The 20,569-nt window shown below is 41.5% G+C and overlaps 1 protein-coding gene across 2 annotated transcripts in view; it reads left to right on the top strand.

Moving 5' to 3' along the window:
- c9orf72 (C9orf72-SMCR8 complex subunit) overlaps positions 1 to 20,569 on the top strand; it is a 77,971-nt gene that overhangs the window by 29,305 nt on the left and 28,097 nt on the right. For both annotated transcript variants that reach the window (XM_052020723.1, XM_052020724.1), the window contains exons 3-5: positions 2,653 to 2,748; positions 7,532 to 7,596; positions 16,902 to 16,974. In XM_052020723.1, the coding sequence (XP_051876683.1) occupies positions 2,653 to 2,748; positions 7,532 to 7,596; positions 16,902 to 16,974 (234 nt within the window). The remainder of the gene's footprint in view (positions 1 to 2,652; positions 2,749 to 7,531; positions 7,597 to 16,901; positions 16,975 to 20,569) is intronic.

Here is a 20,569-nt window from a genome sequence, read left to right as displayed (position 1 = left end):
ATTATGAAAGCCAAATGTTCCACGATGGAACCCATACGACACCTCAATCACTGATGATCTCCACTGCTTTGTTCCGAAGTATCTGCCACCCCGAGAGGCATTCAAGACATGGCCGTCCACACAAATACCTGTTTCCTTCTACAGTCAATGACAAAGTGGACTCCACTGGATTATTCCAAAAATCCATACGTGGATTGTAGTGACAGACACAGTTACTGTTTTTCATCCATCGATACAGAGACGAGCAGTCAGTGTGTCTCTCTTCCTTCTCTCTCTCTTCCTGACTGAACTAAAACGTCAGCACGTTGTTATGTTCTGCTGTTGTCGTAATGATGCCTCACACAGTCACACACACGTCTTACTATTGTCTTAAAGGGACATTCACCAAATAGTAACCTAATCCGTAACACCTCCACCCTAAAAAAAATTTTGATCTTTAAGAGCTGTTGGTAAAGAAATTACAGTTGGTAAAGAAATGTGTTAATAATTATCATTCTACACAATTACGGAATATCAGATTAGTAAAGGTACATTTTTCTCATTTAACCAGGAAAGGTCATTGCTGATTGGCTTCCATGTGACCTATCACATGCTCATACTCCATCTTATCCATTATCAAACATGTTTTGAAATTTTAAAATTAATTATTTCACTTGTTTTCCTTGTCGCTATTGGAAATGTTCCAATTTCGTTTCAATGTTTCTCAAAATATTTTTATTTTGCAGCCTTTCTGAGAGCATATTTGGTCTAACACAATCTTCATTAGTCTCAACTTTCCAATTTTCAGTGTCAACATTAACAGTCATTTTCTCAAAACAAAGGCTTTCAATTTGGCAAGCCTTTCCCAGTCAGTTTTTAAATTTCTGAACATAGTCCAATAAATTCAAATGCACCTCCTCATTAACGCATTGTTCCCTTAGCAATTCTAAAGTTCCTCTTTCTTGATGTCCAGACACAAGTTCAAAAGGACTGAATCCTAAGGTTTTCTGCACTAACTCTCTCACTGCAAACAAAAGCAAATGAATTCCTTCATCCCAATCCTTTGGCAATGGGCTAACACATTCCACAACCACCTTCGAAAAGGGTTCACCAAGAACAGGAATAGGCTGCAAAGGAGTCACAGGGGGACTTGGATTAGGTTTACCTACCATGTCATCACTTGAGAGTGCTTTTTCTCTCAATTCAGTAAGCTCAGAGCCTTTAGTCTGCTCCATTATAAATTCTTTCCTGGACAGAGACAAATCTTTATATTTAGACTCAATACAAGGATTTTGATCCTCCAGTGAAGACAGAAAAGTCTCAGACAAGTCTCAGACAAGTCATCATAATTTGCATCCTGTTTAGGGCTGTCACAGGGAACAACATCAGGCTGCACAGAACTATTGGCCTTGGCTAATTCTTTAGCCCTAGCTCTAACAGAACTCCTTTGCTTCATTGCTAACTCATGCTGCCGCTGTTTCTCCTTTTCCTCAAACTCCAGCTCCATCTTCCTCATTTCTATCTGGGCATTTATCTTCCTTTGTTCTGCCTCAGCCTCAAACTTCAGCCGAGTTTGTTCTTGTTCAGCTTCTATCTTTGCCAGCTTGAGCTGTGCCTCAGAAATCACTGGTTCACTCCCAGGAAACTGTTTTAACACCTCTTCCTCAAACACTTTCTCCCCCACATAATGGCCAGCTATCAGTCTCTGAATATCTGCCTTTCTCATAAATTTCATTACTGCTTCAAGATTTAGCTCTGCAGCAATTTTCACCAAATCAGGCTTCCTCATCCCCTGCAATCCCCCAGGAGTTGCCCACTGAGGGGGGGGGGGGGGGGAGAAGAGAGAACTTCTGGGGTGGGTGGGATCTTTGATTATGAAGGGGAAGCTGGTTTCTGTGATGTGCTAAGCTGTGTCCACAACTCTGCGCTGTTTCTTGCGGTCATGTGGAAAGCAGTTGCCATACCAAAGCGTGATACATCTGGATGGGATGGGGGAAAATGGCAGAAACAGGGTAGTAAGGTGGATGATCAATCATGATTGTATTAAATGACAGAGGAGAGCCAAATGGGCTGCTGCTGCTCCTATTTTCTTTGTTTCCATGAGATGGAAAAGTTGACCAGGGAATTGCAGAAAAAATAGTCCTTTTGAAAGGGGAGGGGAGAGGAAGATATTCCTGGTGGTGGAATCTCATTGAAAGTGGAGGTATTTATGAAGGATGATCCACTAAATACGGAAGCTGGCATTGTGGAAAGTGAGGACCAGGGGAACACTGGGCAGTTGAATGAGAGTGAGAGCAGAGGCCTGGGAAATAGCTGAGATCTGATCAGGGTCAAGACTAAAGATGCACCAAATACAACAAAGCCAGATTGTTTTACCAATATCAACTCTGCGACATGAATGCCAATAGTTGCAGCTTGCTGCTGCATTAACTATACTTCCAACTTTTCTCAGCCCATGTAAAAATTATCCTGAACATGACACGACTACTTACAGATCAACTCTGCACAATCATAAAGGGTTATTCATGATCCAACATCGTTGGCGTCATTTGATGACCATTGTTTGTAATTTTGACCAAGTAAATATTGCATTCATATTCTCATTCCCTCATCTTAATGGAAATGGATGTTAGAATATCAAGTGTTAACAATGTGTACTCTTCTTTCTTATAGGGTCAGAGCATTATTTCCTTTTTAACTACAGAAATCACACCCATCATGGAATTATTTTCATCTATGAAAACGCATGGAGTTCTAGAAGAAGTTCAAGTGAGTTTTTCAAAATCAAGTGCATGGAATGAAATTAGATTTGAGAAATTGTCCAAATGTGGTATTCACATTGCAGACAATTGCTAAGGTCTGGCGATATATATCAATGCTAAAATATGCTATCAAACTACTTTCTGGTTCCATTTGTATGCAATTAATTATGCCTCTTTTGTCCTTTGACAATTCTGATAATATAGAGGCTAATGTCTTAATCTGGAGTCACAGGAAAATAGAGTAGTACACAAGGTCCCTCAAGCCTGCCCTGCCATTCAGTATAATGGCTGATCTGTCCCAGGCCTCAACTCTGTCAGTTCTCAATTCCCAGATCTTTCAAATGAACTTTTTACTTCAGAACCTACATACAAATGACATACTTATTCACAGATAGGTGAAAAAAGCAGATAAAATGCACAGTAAAATAAGTTTGTGTTTCTTTACTTGACTTGCCCCCTCCCACAACCATTTATCTTTGTTTGCTATTGAGTTTAAACTCATGTTATTGTTCATAATTATCAGAGATAACTGAATCCAGGAAATATTTGGAGCCTTGGTGATGAGTGAAGTGAGTGGTGTGTGAAAAGATTTGACTAATGTTTTTAATGTAAAAGATTTGAACTGATAAAACTCAGTGCAATAAAAGCAAAGAATGCTACAAAAACTCAGCAAGCCGAACAGCATCAATGGAGAGAGAAAAATAAGGTCAGTGTTTCAGGTTGATGACCTTTCATCATTGGAGTTGTGAAACATTATTGAAAAAGTCAGCTTGAAGAAACACCAAATCAATAAAAATTACTGATGCATGTGGATGAGACTATTTATTTACAAATCCCAAATGTCATGGTGGTATCTCAAGGAAATAGTTAATTGGGGTTTGGGGCTTGCATTGTTAATAGAATTATAACCTGTGCCTGTGATTAGCCAAAAGATGAAAAGGTTATTTGCAAGTGGGGAATTCAGTTTTAAAATAAACTTCAAAAATAAAGATTACAGCTTTTTGTTTACTGTTTGTCTCCAGTGCTATTGTCAGAAATAATATTTTGGCAATTATTACAATGCATTATTGTGATTGGTCATGGCATTGTACAGTATTGGAGTTAACTAGTCAATTAGTAACTGAAGTTCTCTGACTTTGATTAGTGAGCGAAGAAGGACAAAGAAATTGGTGGAAGGATGGCAAGGACAATTAAGCTGATGCTAGAATTTAAATCTCAGCAAAATCAGAAGGATGGAAAAAGAAGAAATGCTTGACCAAGGACCAAGTGCCAGTGAAATGCAAGATAAACCTGAGATGAGAAGCCCAAAGTTTACCAATATTAAAACTGAAAATAGAGGCTTCATTCATTTTCAGTATGAACTGACTTTTTTCAGCCAGTATTAAGAGTTTTTCCCCAGGGTAACGATGTCAAATATTAGAAGGCATAGGTTTAAGGTGAGAGGGGGAAAGTTTAAAGGAGATGTGCAAGGCAAGTTTATTTTTAACAGTGTTGGGTGCCTGGAACCCATTGCTAGGAGAGATGGTAGAAGCAGACACAATATCACCATTTAAGAGGCCTGAACAGGAAGGGAATAGAGGGATTCAGACCATGTGGAGGAAGATGAAATTAGTTAGATTAGCATCATGGTCAGTATAGTTATGGTTGGCTGAAAGGCTTGTTCCTGTCCTGTACTGTTCTATGTATGTAATGTACATTTCCTCATAAAAAGAGCTCTCATTTATAATAGTGACTTTCATAATCTGCAGTTCCGAAATCCATCACAGCCTCTGTACTACTTTTGAAATGTTGCAGTGTGGGGAAATGCTGCAACAAATCTGCTCACAGCAGTGACATAAATGTAAACCTTTGTAGCAGTTGGTGAAGTCATAGAGCATAGAAACAGTCCATGCCAATCTTTTTGCTGATTTACATGAAAACCATTTAGCCACATTAGGACTGTATCCTCTGCCTGTCTCAATACCTCATAAGTGTAATAACTATGAATATGCCATCTCCTCTGGCAGTGCAATGCAGGTATCAACCACCTTGTGTTTTTCCCCACAAACCCCCTTTAAACTCATTCCTCTTACCTTAAACCTATGCCCTCTTGTTTTTGATACCCCTGTTGTGGCAAAAAGATTCTATCTGTGCTTCTCAAAATCCAATGTACATAATCAGGTCACCCCTCACCTTCCTTCACTCCATGGAAAACAAGCCCAACTTATCCATAACTGAAGTCTTCCAATCTCAGCAATTGCATCCTTCCTGTTGTGCAGTGACCAGAATCTTGCATAATTGATGTATGGAGGGATCTTGAGGTCCAAGTCCATAGTTGCCTGGATTATAGGGCATGTGCTATAAGGAGAGGTAGGACAAACTTGGGTTGTTCTCTCTGGAATGGTGGAGGCTGAGGAGAGATCTGCTATAAGCTTTTGAAATTATGAGAGACGTTGATAGGGTAGAGAGCCAATATTCTTTTCCAGTACCTGAAATGCCCTACCAGTTGTGGTGATGGAGGCAGATATGGTGGAGGCTTTTAAGATGCTCTTAGATAGGCACATGAATATACAGAGAATGGAGGAATGTGGACCATGTGCCAACAGAAGGGATTGGTTTAACTAGGCATCATTAGCTTATTTCATTCGGCACATCATAGTGTGCTGAAGAGCCTTTTCCTGTGCTGTGCTGTTCTATGTTCTAATGCTCCAAGTGTGGCCTCACCAGTGTTTTGTAAAGTTGCAACATAAAGTCACAACATGTATTGACCTATGACGGCAAGCATGCTATATTCCTTTTTCACCACCCTATTGACTTATGTTACCACTTTCAGGAAACTATGAATTTGGACCCCTCAGGTCTCTCTGTTCATCAACATTCCTTAGTGCCCTAACAACTACTATACATGTCCTACCCCTATTTCACTTCCTTGGGATTAAATTTCAACAATTTGTCTTCAGTTTAATGTCAGAAGAAGTGCACATGTAGCATCTTTGCCTAAATAACATGCTGAAGTGTTTTGATTTAAACCATAATCTATTGAGTTCCGCATGGGTGCTATCGCTATAGCTAGAATGCAAGCTGTCTGATTCTCAAAGCCGCAGGTTAGGATCTGGGACATGCCGTCAGGAATTACTCTGGATGAAAACAAAACTGAGAGTGTAATTTATTGGAGGTGGAAATTAAGTTTGAAGAAAGTGGTGTCTTCTTGTCAAACAATTTTTGAGATATCTTTGGTCTTTGATGCCTTTGTTCATGTATTTGAGAATGGTCTATTAACAATTTGCCCTAGGATGATACAGTGGTGATGTCACAATTCCAGAGACCTGGGTTCGATCTGTCGTCTGTGTAGAGTTTGCAGATTCTCCTTGTGGCTACATGGATTTCCTCCCCGTACTCCGGTTTCCTCCCATATCCTAAAGATGTGCAGCATTGTAGGCTCATTGGCCATTGTAAATTGCCCCTAGTACGTAGGTGAATGGCAACATCTGGAGTGAGTTAATGGGAATGTGGGAAGAATAAAATGGGGTTATTGTCCGATTAATACAAATGAGTGCTTGATGATCAGCATGGACATGGAGGACTGAAGGGCCTGTTCCATGCTGTATGACTCTTTCAACCAGAGCTGTGACAATTTGCCTGTTGACCTTATTTCACCCAGAATAGCAGTTGTGACTGCCTTCCCTCTGACACTTCTTACCCTGACCAGTAGGTTCGAGGCTCCAGTTGTTCTGTGGGCAAGCACCCAGCTGTGCTACATTAACTCAAAGCTCTACACATGAGTCTCTTCTTTGTTCCCCTTTAAGTTTCTCTTGTTGCAAAATTCTTGAAGTATGCTTTATTCTGATGAGATTGAGTTTCAGTTGCAGCTGTTAAATATAAAAGTAGATCACAGATAATTGTCAGGTTACTTATTTCATTTGTTCCTATAAACTTACAAACACAGCATTTTATTACTAACCACTATTTTCTTTCAAATAAGCTCTGATGCATATTCTACCACTCCAGTTAATGGTAAGGAAATACACCAATGACTTTGCAGTGAAAATATTTTAAAATTGCCATTGCATTGTTTGGTATCTCTTTAATCTCCTGTGAACACAGCCTAACCTTGTATTCCTTTCCATAAAAACATTTTGCAGTTTTGTTGTTTCTCATTTTGCTTTCGATTAACTAGAAATAGATTGCTTTTGTTTTATCCTCCTCCATAATTAAGATTGATACTTTGGTTATCTGTATTTTCTTTGCTGCTTGGATGATTAACTTATTAACAAGGATTCATTTTTGCTAACTTTCTTCCTTATAATTTGTATTCCTGTTGATCTACATTATACATTCGTTATCTTGAAATAACAGCTCAAGCAGTTGCAGTGTTACTTCTGCCCATAATAAAATATCAATCCAATTGACATGGGAGCAGGGGTACTCGGATTATCTGTTTTCACAGTTCCTCTGTTTCACCTGTACAACATGAGTCTCCTCTTTGTTCCCCTTTAAATTGATGAATGAGAGCAAAGAGTTAATTTCCTCATTTAAAAGCTTCCATTTGTCCATCCTACTTCAATATTAATAAATTGTAGGCTTTTTGTTTCACAATATTTCATATTTTTTCCTTTCTGTAACCTTCAGGACGATATTCTTCTCATTAATTTATATTGATTCCCATGGATGACTTACACTGTCCTTTATCTCTTCCCACTTTCCTTTCTGTTGACTGTTCTGCATTTTTGGAGTGATGACATTTGTGTTGCTATTATTTTGAAGTTATGGTGAAAGGACTTAATATTAACTTGGATATTTATTTGATTCAGATTAAGGATACTGTTTTGAATGACGATGACATTGGTGACAGTTGCCATGAAGATTTTCTGCATAAGTAAGTATGTATCTTGACTGATAGAGATTGTATGATTGGGGAAAATGTAAACTGCTGTTATTAGTCTGCAGCTAAAGTTGTTTGGCTTTCAGGATGAGTGTGTAGAGCAGTATTTGTCTTTTTAATAAAAACCTGGTCCAAATGTTGCACAGATAGATTAGTCACAATGACTCTTGTTTTGTTGGGTTATTAATTTTGAGCCTTCTAATTTCCTTTTATTTGAGAGGACCAGCTTCTATCCTGCTTAACACTTTGTGACATGGCGATTGGCAGCCTTATTTCAAGAAGGTTAATCTGAAGCTAATCTTTGCTTTCACGCTATCCAGCTCAACCATTCATTGTGGTAGTTTTTATTGGCTCTTGCTCGGATTCAGATGAGTAAAGATGAGGTTTGAATGGACTGTTTAGGCCCAATGGTCTTTTTCCATGCCATAAATCCTGTATAACTGTTAACATTCCTTTTCCTAGTTCGAAATAATTTATGTTATTCTTCTATGTCCTGCTTGCTAAATTGATTCTGCGTGACTTTGTCCACATTTTTTTGCCATACTAATTGATTAGTTGGCTTTATTTTCACAGCATCTCATGTCCAGATTGAAAAAAATAATTGTCTTTTGATGAATTATGAACTTCTAACTTAATAGCAATACTGGGCCATTTTTCCTCTTTTTTTGGCTGAAAGGGGTTTCAGTTATCTGTAAACTAAGCATTAATTCTTTAAAGGTAACCATTGTCGATTTATTGTTGTACTTTTTTATATGTAGTTCCCAGTCTCCCATTGCCAACTTCTACCTTATCCCTTTCTACTTTGTTTTATTCAGATGATCCCTGGTTTCAGATTGAACAAAATCACTTTCAATTTTTAAACATAAGATTCTGTGATATGATGATCACTGCTTTCTAAAGTGCTCTGAAAACCTGATCATCACTTAACCCTTTCTCAAGATCTGTTCTCTTGTTGGTTTCTCAACATACTAATCAAGAAAATAATTTTTTTTGTACACTTCATGAATTCAGCACTGCTCATTTAGTTTGCATCATTGTGTTCATTGGTGCCATAATGTGTTCATTGGTACCATTGGTATCATTGGTACAAGAGGACCTAGGTTTAAGGTGCTGGGGAGTAGGTATAGAGGAGATGTCAGGGGTAAATTTTTTACTTAGAGAGTGGTGAGTGCGTGCAATGGGCTACCGGCTTCGGTGGTGGAGGCGGATATGATAGGGTCTTTTAGGAGACTTTTGGATAGGTACATGGAGCTGAGAAAAATAGAGAGCTATAGGTCTCTAAGGTAGGGACATGTTCGGCACAGCCTTGTAGGCCGAAGGGCCTGAATTGTGCTGTAGGTTTTCTATGTTTCTATTTGATATTTATTTGTCAGCGATCCCAAGGCTTTCCTTCACCCCTACCTGTCCACCCCTTGTATTTTCCTTTTCCCTTTCCATTAAGTGGTTCTCATATTTCATCAGAGTGGTAATGCTCTCAAATTTCTGCTCCAAAAGCTTCTGTTCCTCTCAGTTGAATTATCTTCACCTTCGTAGTGCGAGTACATTTTCTCATTTTGGTAATATCAGTTGGGTAGATGATGCTGCTTTTTAATTTATTTTTTGCAGTGTGCTTTAATAGCCCTTGAGGGAATGAATGGTTAGTAATGGCAATGGGTTGTTTTCTGGATGACGTCAAGCTTCTTAAATGTTTTTTTGGAGCTACACTCATCAGGCATAAGGAGAGTATTTCATCTTACTCCTGATTTGTGCCTTGTAGATATTAGGAAGGCCTTGGAATGTTAGGAAGTGTGTCACTCACCACCGGATACCTAGTCTCTGCCCTGCTCTTGTATTGAGTTTCTGGTCATAATGATACACAGGATGTTGATGGTGGAAAATCTGTGATGGTAATACCATTGGATGTCAATGGAGGTGGTCGGTCTTGATGGAAGTGGCCATTGTCTGTCACTTTTGTGGCATGCACATTATTTCCTGTTTACCAATACATGCCTGAATGTTGTCCAGGCCTTGCTGTATGCAGGCATGGATGGCTTCATTTGCTGAGGAGCTGTGTAGGAAATTAAACATTGTGCATTCATCAGCAAATGTCCACATGTGATGGAAGGAAAGTCATTGAAGCGTCCAAGCACAATGCCCATAGGGACTCTTGCAGTGATATCCTTGGACTCGAATGACCTCCAACAACCATCTTCCTTTGTGTGAGATATGACCAATCATCGGTGTATTTTCCCCTTGATGCCCATTAACTTCAGTTTTATCTGGATTCCTTGATGCCACACTCTGTCAAATGCTCCCTTGATGTTAATGGCAGTCACCGTGGCATGATTTTTAGAATTCTCTCTTTGGTTAATGTTTGGACCAAGATTTAGATGAGGTATGAATTACGAATAGACTGATTGGGTGGTAATTAGCTGGGCTGCATTTGTCTGTTTCTGTAAGCAAGACGTACTTGAGCAATTTGTCACATTGTAGGATAGATGCCAATGGTGTATCTGTAAAGGCACAGCTAGTTCTTGAGCACAAGAGGTCAGTACTACTGTTGAGATATCGTCCAGTCCCATAGCCTTCACTGTATCCAGTGCTCTCAGCCATTTCTTGATATAATGTGGAATGAATCAAATTGGCGTTAGACAGATTTGATGAAGGGTTGAGGACCTCAGGTGGTAATTTCCCCTTTCCACAGATGCTACCTGACCTGCTGAGTGTTCCTAGCATTTTCTGTTTTTATTTATGGCTGAAGCAGGTTTGTGGGACAGTGGGGATCACAAGAGGAAGCCAAAATGGATCATTTATTTGGCACTTCTGGTTGACTAGTTACAAATGATTTAACCTGACTTAAGCACTCATGCTGGGCACTGCCATATTGAGGAGCAGTCTCCTCCATTAGCTGTTTATTTGTCCTCCACTCTTCATGACTAGATGTGGTGGTAATGCAGAGGATTGATCAGATCCATTGCTTATGGGATTGCTTCACTCTGTCTGTTCTGTGCTGTTTATGCAGATCAGCATGTATGTAGTCCTATGTTGCAGCTTTATGAGGCTGGCACCACATTTTTAGGTGTACCTGGTGCTGTTCCCCACATGCCCTTCTGCACTCCTTGTTGAACCAGGTTGATTCCTGAGGTTCTTAATGGTGGAGTGATGGATATGTTGGGTATGTGGTTTTGTACATTTCTCCTGCTGATGGTCCACACTGCCTCATGTATGCCCTGTATGGAGCCACCACATCTACTTTGAGTATATAACATTCAGCACATTTGTAGTGCTGCACAACATTATGGAGGGTGTGAAGCTGGGACTGTGTGGTGGTCACTTCCACCAGTGTTCTCATGGACACATGCCACAGGTAGATTGTCAAGGATGAGATCAAGTAGGTTTAATCTTTTTGGTGCACACAGTTCCTGCCACAGACCCAATCTATCAGCTATGTCCTTTGAGACTTGGCCAGCTCAATTAGTTGCTACCAAGCAACTCTTGATAATGGACGTTAATGTTTCTCACACAGAGCACATTCTGCATCCCTGCTTTTTTGATTGCTACTTGCAAGTGCTGCTTAACATGCCATATTAGATCTAGTTTTAGGTAATGAACCTTTAGAATTGTCATGGAGCAAAGAGGACGGGAAGATATTTAGTTGGGGAAAGGCGAATTATGAGGCTATAAGGCGAGAACCTGGGAGTGTAAATTGGGATGACATTTTTGAAGGGAAATGTACTATGGAGATGTGGTCGATGTTCAGGGATCTTTTGCAGGATGTTAAGGATAAATTTGTCCTGGTGAGGCAGAGAAGGAATGGCAGGGTGAAGGAACCGTGGGTGACGAGAGAGGTGGAACAACTAGTTAGGAAGAAGAAGGCAGCATACATAAGGTGTAAGCAGCAAGGATCAGACAGGGCTCCTGAGGAATATAGAGTAACAAGGAAGGAACTTAAGAAAGGGCTGAGGAGAGCAAGAAGGGGACATGAAAAGGCTTTGGCAAGTAGGGTTAAGGAGAATCCCAGGGCTTTTTTCTCGTACGTGAAGAGCAGAAGGATGGCTAGAGTAAAGGTAGGTCCGATTAAAGACAAAGGTGGGAGGATGTGCCTGGAATCTGTGGAAGTGGGTGAGGTTCTCAATGAACACTTCTCTTCAGTATTCACCAAGGAGAGGGGTCTTGATGATGCTGAGGACAGTGTTGGTAAGGGTAATGTTCTAGAGTATGTAGATATCAAGAGAGAGGATATGTTGGAGTTGTTAGAAACTATTAGGACAGATAAACCCCCGGGGCCTGACAGAATATTCCCCAGGCTGCTTCGTGAGGTGAGGGAGGAGATTGCTGAACCGTTGGTTAGGATCTTTGAGTCCTTGTTGTCCATGGGGATGCTACTGGAGGATTGGAGGGTGGTGAATGTTGTCCCCTTATTCAAAGAAGGTAGTAGGGATAGTCCAGGGAATTACAGACCAGTGAGCCTTACGTCTGTGGTGGGTAAGCTGTTAGAAAGGGTTCTAAGAGATAGGATCTATGAGCATTTAGAGAATCATGGACTGATTAGGGACAGCCAGCATGGATTTGTGAAGGGAAGATCTTGCCTCACAAGCCTGATAGGGTTCTTTGAGGAGGTGACCAGGAAGATTGATGAGGGTAGTGCAGTGGATGTGGTCTACATGGATTTTAGTAAGGCGTTTCTGCATGGTAGGCTTCTTCAGAAGGTCAGAGGCCAAGGGATCCAGGGAGGCTTGGCAGTGTGGATTCAGAATTGGCTTGCCTGTAGAAAGCAGAGGGTTGTGGTGGAGGGAGTGCATTCGGATTAGAGTGCTGTGACTAGTGGTGTCCCACAGGGATCGGTTCTGGGACCTCTACTTTTTGTGATATTTATTAATAACTTAGATGAGGGGGTGGAAGGGTTGGTTAGCAAGTTTGCAGATGACACAAAGATCGGTGGTGTTGTGGATAATGTGGAGCAATGTCGAAGCTTACAGAGGGATATTGATAGGATGCAGAGCTGGGCTGACAAGTGGCAGATGGAATTCAATCTGGAGAAGTGTGAGGTGGTACACTTTGGAAGGACAAACTCCAAAGCGGAGTACAAGGTAAATGGTAGGATTCTGGGCAATGTAGAGGAGCAGAGGGATCTGGGGGTCATATCCACAAGTCACTGAAAGTTGCTTCACAGGTAGATAGGGTGGTGTCATGGTTCCGAGTACTGGCCTCGATTTGGCTCAATTGATGATGCCTTATTGGGCAGCACATGGATTCCCTGCATGACTAATTGCATAATGACACACACCTGAGCTCCATCAGGGGCCTAGCATAAGTACCCGGGGTTCTCTAGCACTAGTTGCCAGGATGTTGGTCAACCTTTGGGTATACTTTGTCTCCTGGCTGCTTAGAGTTGTCAACTCTAGAGCAGTCCTGGTTTCACTGTTCCTCTTAGGATATCCAGTTTTTGTGTTGGGACTCCACCTCAGATCCCCGAGGCAAGATTCCTTCCACTTGCTGTCTGTGTTTGGTTCTGAGGATGCATCCTGACTCCAGTCTTGTACCAGTGTGCCGCATTTGGGTTCTCTGTGAGCTTGCTCTCTACTCAACATTGTGACAGGTAGTTAAGAAAGCTTATGGGATGTTAGCTTTCATAAGTCATGGGATCCAGTTGAAGAGCCGCGAAGTAATGATGCAGCTTTACAAAACTCTGGTTAGACCACACTTAGAGTACTGTGTCCAGTTCTGGTCGCTTCATTATAGGAAGGATGTGGAGGTGTTGGAAAGGGTGCAGAGGAGATTTACCAGGGTGCTGCCTGGATTAGAGAGTATGGATTATGAGGAGACACTAAAGGACCTTGGGCTTTACTCATTGGAGAGGAGGATGAGGGGAGACATGATAGAGGTATACAGGATGTTAAGAGAAACAGATAGAGTGGGCATTTTGAGCATTGGTGCCTCTTTCCCAGGGCACCAATGCTCAAAACAAGGACATGGCTTTAAAGTAATGGTTGGGAAGTTCAAGGGAGATGTCAGAGGGAGTTTTTTCATCCAGAGAGTGGTTGGTGCATGGAATGTGCTGCCTGGGGTGGTGGTGGAGGCTGATACGTTGGTCAAGTTCAAGAGATTGTTAGATAAGCATATGGAGGAATTTAAGATAGAGGGATATGTGGAAGGGGTTAGATAGTCTAAGGTGTGGTTTGAAGGGTGACACAACATGGTGGGCCAAAGGGCCTGTATTGTTCTATGGTGAAACACTGAATCATCAGCTGAGGGAGGACATAGATGGTTATTAGGGGGAGGTTTCCTTGTGCATGTTTGACTTCATAAAATTGTATACAGAAGCAGCCTGTTTCAGCCCACCTTGTCCTTCCTGACCATGATGCTTATCTATGCTAATCCTACTTGCCTGCATTAGGTCCATATTCTTTTACACCATCCCTATCCAAGTACCTGTCCAAATGCATTTTAAACATGTAATTGTATCTGCCTCCACCACCTCCTCAGGCACCTTGTTCAAGATATTCACCTCCCTCTGTGTGGATAAACTTGCCCTGCAAATGTTCTTTAAATTTCTCCTCTCTCATCTTAAACCTGTGCCATCTAGTCTTTGACTCCCAGCCCTGGGAAAAAGTTTCTGACTATCCATGTCCCTCATAACTTTACAAATCTCTACAAGGTCAGCTTTTACGTTCCCTGTGATAATAAATCCAGCCTATCCAATCTCTCCTTATAACTATAGCCTTCCATTCCAGGCGACGTCCTGGTGAATCTCTTCTGCTACCACATCCATTCTGTTATGTGCCAACCAGAACCATACACAATACTCCAAGTGCGGTGTACCCAGCATTTTATACAGCTGCAATGTGATGTCCCAACTCTTGTACTTATGCCTTGGCCTATAAAGGCAATCATACCCAATGCCTTTTTCACTACACTATCCACCTGTGTCACCTCTTTCAGGGAACTACGGACTTGCACCCCAAGGTCTCTCTGTACATCAATGCTCCCAAGACCCCTGTCATTTACTCATATGTCCTACCCAAATTTGACTTCTAAGTGCATTACCAAACTTGTCTGAATTAAAGTCCATTTGCCACTGTTCTGCTCAATTTTCCAGCTTACCTATGCCCTACTGTATCCTGAGACAATCTCCTTTGCTGAGACTGGATTTGATGTTGACAATGCAATAACTCCTTCCCACCTGTATATCACTGTGCCTCCCCCTTCTGGTGTGCCTGCTGTGTCAATGGGACAAGACATCCATGGATTGTGAAAGAAGAGTCTGACCTATTATTAAGATATGAATCTGAGGAAAAACTGTCAGGCTGTTGCTTGACTAGTCTATGAGATGGCTCTCCAACTTACACACCAGCCACAGACATCTGTGAGGAGGTTGCTGTGCTTGGAGTGACTTTACCATGTCTGAATTTGGTGCCTAGATCATAGAATCATACAGCACAGAAATGGAGCCTTTCAGCCCACTGAATCCATACTGACCCTGTTCCACCACTATCCTCTGCCTCCTATCACCAAAACAATTTTGGATCCATTTAGCCTGCTCGCCTTGGATCCCATGTGCCTTAACCTTCTGAACCAACCTTCTATGTGGAACCTTGTCAAATGCCATACTAAAGTCCGTATTGACAAATTACTGTCCTGCCTTCATTGATCTGATAGAATCATAGAAATGTATTGCACAGAAACAAGCCTTTATGGTCCAGTTATCCTTATCTATGCCAATCACGTTTGTCCACATTAGACCTGTATCCCTCTACTCCTTTGTTATCTCCTCAAAAGTAATCAAATTAGTGAGTCAGGATTTGCCCTATATAAAGCCATGTTGACTATCCCCAATCAGTGTCCACCTTTCCAAATGTACATAAATCCTATCCCTTAGAATCTTCTCTAATTATTTCCCTTCACTGGCCTGAAGTAATCTGTTTTATCCCTGCTGACACTAAATAAAGGAACAAGATTAGTTATCCTCCAGTCTTCTAGCACCTCACCTGTGGCTAATGAGAATGCAAAAGTCTCTGTTGGGGCCCCCGCAGTTTCCTCCCTTGTTTCCCATAGCATTCTGGGATAGATTGCATCTGGCCCTTGGTATTTATTCATCCTTATGCATTCCAAGATATCCAACATCTCCACCTTTTTAATACTGACGTACTCCAGACAATTAACGTATCCCTCCTTGAACTCATTATTCTCCATGTCGTTCTCCTTGGTGAATACAGATGAGGTATTCATTTAGGATCTTGCATTCTCTGGCTCCACACATAGATTATCACTTTGGACCCAAGGGATTTTCCCAACCTCTCCTCTTGCGACTCGAGATTCTCCTTAATCTTGCCAATGATATTTCATGGCCTGTTTTTGCCCTCCTAATTTAAATACTCTCTTACATCCTCTATGTTCTTTAAGGGACTCACTTGACTGGTCATATGCTTCCTTTTTTCTTATCAAACTTTCAATAACCTTTGTCATCCAAGGTTCCCTAATCTCACCATCTTTGCCTTTCATCCTTGCTGTAATATGGTGGCCCTAAACCCTTGCTAACAGTCTTTTAAAAGATTCTCACTTGCCAGGTGGTTTACCTGCATGCATATGCTTCCAATTGACTTTTGCGGCATGGGTGCTGTGGTTCGTGTAAAAAGTAACACTAATAATTGATCTGTACATGAATGTAAAGGTTTGCACTGTTTTATTATTGTTCTATTATGAATAAAGTTTATTTTGGATAAAAAAATCGACTTTTGCTGAAGTCCACTCTTGTGCTATTGAAATTGGCCCTCCCCAATTTAGGACCTTAACTTCATGTGAGGTAATCGATCTAGATTCATGATCGATTCATGGCTACTATTCTTAGTCAAAGATCATGAACATCCAGCTATGCAGACTTGAACAATATTTTGTAGTTAATAATTGTCTTAAATAAAACCAGCAGCTTAAAAAAAATTTACTCACTTTTTCAAAACTAAATATTACTCTGGTGCCCAAAGACTCCAGCGATAGAGCCATGGAATCTCTCATGCCCTAGGATTTAGGGTGCCACAGAAATTGGACTTCTCTGGAATTCCAGGCTGTGATTTCAACAAAAAATGTTGTGTATTGGATTGTTTGTACAGACCACATAAATCATAAATTGTATGCGGTAATATAGTTGCTTAGAAGTTTAGTATTGTTGTGGAAATATTTGCTTTTAAGTTGGGCACAGTTCTCAAAGTACAATTTTTTCCATTTAAAACATTTAAATTGTTAAACACTGCACTAATTTTCATATCAAACTAAGTATTGATCTCATGTATTCCCTTCCAATAACAAAAACTTGTAATTTGCAGAGCGATTAGTTCCCATCTGCAGACATGTGGATGTTCTGTGGTTGTCGGAAGCAATCCAGAAAAAGTAAACAAGGTATTTCTATCAATCCAAAATGGTGGTTCGTAGTATCTGGTCACAATGAATGTGATTTTTGTAAACAGATATCTTTTTACCTCAGTCTGTTAATTTTGTATGCATAAGGATTAATCTATTCTAGCTATCAGTTATCAGAAACCAAAAAAATGTATGTTTTAGATTAATATTACTATAGGTATAAGTTGTCTCCACCATTTCTGACCTAATCAGTTTTCTGGCAAATGAAAGCCAATAGAATGATTATTCTCTCTATATTTTATGCTGTAGTTACCAGCATTCACAATTTCACTAACTATTTAGAGCATTATTGTGTTTGTTTGATTCACAGGAAACGTCAAAGGAAAGATAGTAAAAGAATATTTTTAATACAATGTAACTCTACTAATTAACATTACATAATCAAAATATCAATTGAACTGAATGTTTACACCAACAATGATGGTTCGATAGATAACATTTGATTAAAGTACTGACGAGATTGGTTAAAGATGCATCATGTGAGAAGTATAGTGCACAGTTGGCCTTATTAATGATTTGGCTGGCATTCTTCAGAGAGTGACATTAGTTGGCAACAAAATAGAGATAGCCATGGCATCACAGAGCAGGAGTTATAAAAGAGTTTGCAAGATAAATTTATTGTTTTATAATAAATTTTCAGAGTACATTGAAATCTGTCCTTATTATTCAAGTTCATTAGCTGAAAGTAATTCAATTATTCAATGTGGAGAGGTTAGGTTACAGGGAATGTGAGTGGAAGAAATGGGATTGCTCTGTGAACTGGCATGGACTCAAGCCGGACTGGCCTCCTTCCATGTCCTAAGGAAAGAGGGTAAACTACAAAATTATAATGGCAGGGGAGTTTATGCAGCAGATTATTTAAATTATTTCAAATCTTTTACAAACAAGGAAAGAAGAGAGGCTCTATTTTAATTTCCCTTGTTATACTGTGTGGAGTTTAAGACTATTGAAATAGAGGGTGATGGGGGCCAGTGGGATCAGAAGAAAAAAAAGTGGGGTGGGGGGGGAACAGAGGGCAATTAGAGAATTTGATGTAGACGTCATCAGGTTGGAGGCTACCCAGGCAGATTATGAGCTGCTGTTCCTCTAATCTACGTCTAGCCTCTACCCAGCAGTGGAGGAGGCCATGGACAGACATGCAGGTGTGGGAATGGGAAGTGGAATTAAAATGGCTGGCCACCAAGAGATCCCGGCTGGTACAGCGGACGGAGTGAAGGTCCATGACAGAGTGGTCCCCCAATCTGTGATATAACGGGAGCATCAGATGCAATAAATAACACTGATGGATTCACATGTGAAGGACTGCCTCACCTGAAAGGTCGGTTTAGGGCTTTGGATGGTGGTGGTGGAGGAGGTGCAGGGGCAGGTGTAGCACAGCTGCAGGGGCCTTACCTTCGTTCTCCTGCACCTACACCTCAACAACTTCTGCACCCACCATCACGGTGAGCTCTCCCTCTGTCGCCTCTGCCTCTCCACTTACTTCTTTGGCAAGGATTCCCCACTCTTCCACCCCTGCCACCCCCCCCCCCCCACTGATGACCCCTTCTTTCGCCTTAAGCCTTCTTCCTCTTCTTGGGCACCTCACTCTGGCCTTCTGCCTGCTCTGGATCTTTTCATCTCTAACTGCCGACAGGACATTAACCATCTCAACTTCACCACTCCTGTTACCTACTCCAACCTCACCCCCTCTGCACGCATTGCTATAGAACTATAGAACCATAGAACACTACAGCACAGGAAACAGGCCATTTGGCCCTTCTAGTCTGTGCTGAACCTTTATTCTGCTAGTCCCATTGACCTGCACCCAGTCCATAACCCTCCAGACCTCTCCCGTCCATGTATCTATCCAATTTATTCTTAAAACTTAAGAATGAGCCTGCATTTACTACATCAGATGGCAGCCCATTCCACACTCCCACCAGTCTCTGAGTGAAGAATTTCCCCCTAAACCTTACTCCTTTCACCCTAAAGCCATGTCCTCTCGTACTTACCTCTCCTAATCTAGGTGGAAAGAGCCTACTCGCATTAACTCTGTCTATACCTCTCATCATTTTGTAAACTTCTATCAAATCTCCCCTCATTCTTCTACGCTCCAAGGAATAAAGTCCTAACCTGTTCAGTCTTTCCCTGTAACTCAACTCCTGAAGACCCGGCAATATTCTAGTAAATCTCCTCTGCACTCTTTCAATCTTACTGATATCCTTCCTGTAGTAAGTTGACCAGAACTGCACACAATACTCCAAATTTGGCTTCACCAATGTCTTATACAACCTCACCATAACATCCCAACTCCTGTACTCAATACTTTGATTTATGAATACCAGGATAACAAAAGCTTTTTTTAATCAGCCCTGTCTACCTGTGACACCACTTTCAGGGAATTCCTCCGCACTCCTTAGTGCCCTTACACTTACCGTGTATGTCCTTCCAAAATGCAACACCTCACACTTGTCTGCATTAAATTCCATCTGCCATTTTCTGGCCCATTTTTCCAGTTGGTTCAGATCCCTCTGCAAGCTTTGAAAGCCTTCCTCGCTGTCCGCTTTGCCTCCAATCTTAGTGTCATCAGCAAACTTGCTGATCCAATTTACCACATTATCATCTAGATCATTGATATAGACAACAAACAACTGTGGCCCCAGCACAGATCCCTGAGGCACACCACTAGTCACAGGCCTCCAGTCTGAGAAACAATCATCCACTACCACTCTCTGTCTTCTCCCATACAGCCAATTTCGAATCCAGTTTACAGCCTTTCCATGGATACCTAGTGTCTGATCCTTCTGAACTAACCTCCCATGTGGGACCTTGTCAAAGGCCTTACTAAAGTCCATGTATCCAATATCCACAGCCTTTCCTTCATCTACTTTCTCGGTAACCTCCTCAAAAATCTCTACAAGATTCGTTAAACACGATCTACCACACACAAAGCCATGCTGACTATCCTTAATCAGCCCTTGGCTGTCCAAATACTTGTATATCCGATCTCTCAGAACACCTTCACTGTCCACTTGCTCTCCACTCTCTCCGCACTAATCCCAACCTCACCATCAAACCTGCTGACAAGGACAGTGCCATTGTAGTCTGGTGGACTGACCTCTACCTTGCAGAGGCCAGACAGCAGCTCCTGGACACCTCCTCTTCTCCTCTTACTTACCCTGAACCAGGACTCCACAAAGAGTCATCAGCCCACTGTCTGCTACACCATCACCTCTGGAGATCTACCCTCCTCAGCCTCCAAACCTAACTCCGCTACGCCCGTTTCTACCTCCTATCCAAGATTCACAAACTAAACTGCTGCGGCAGGCCCACTATTTCTGCCTGCTCCTGCCCTACCAAATTCGTATCCTCATAGACTCTTGTGTTCCCCGGTCCAGTCCCTTCCCAGCAACGTCCATTTTCAGGATTTTCAGTTCCCTGGCCCCAACCACCTCATTTTCACCATGGACATTCAGTCCCTGTACACTTCTATCTGTCGTCAGGAAGGCCTCAGGGCTTTCCATTTCTTTCTGGATAAAAGACCCAACCAGTTGCCCTCCACAACCACCGCTCTCCACAACCACCACCCTCCATC

Source organism: Pristis pectinata, chromosome 7, assembly GCF_009764475.1.
Source record: "Pristis pectinata isolate sPriPec2 chromosome 7, sPriPec2.1.pri, whole genome shotgun sequence".
NCBI lineage: Eukaryota > Metazoa > Chordata > Chondrichthyes > Rhinopristiformes > Pristidae > Pristis > Pristis pectinata.
The sequence above is the reverse complement of the archived record's forward strand: the minus strand, read 5'-3'. Positions and strand labels throughout refer to the sequence as shown.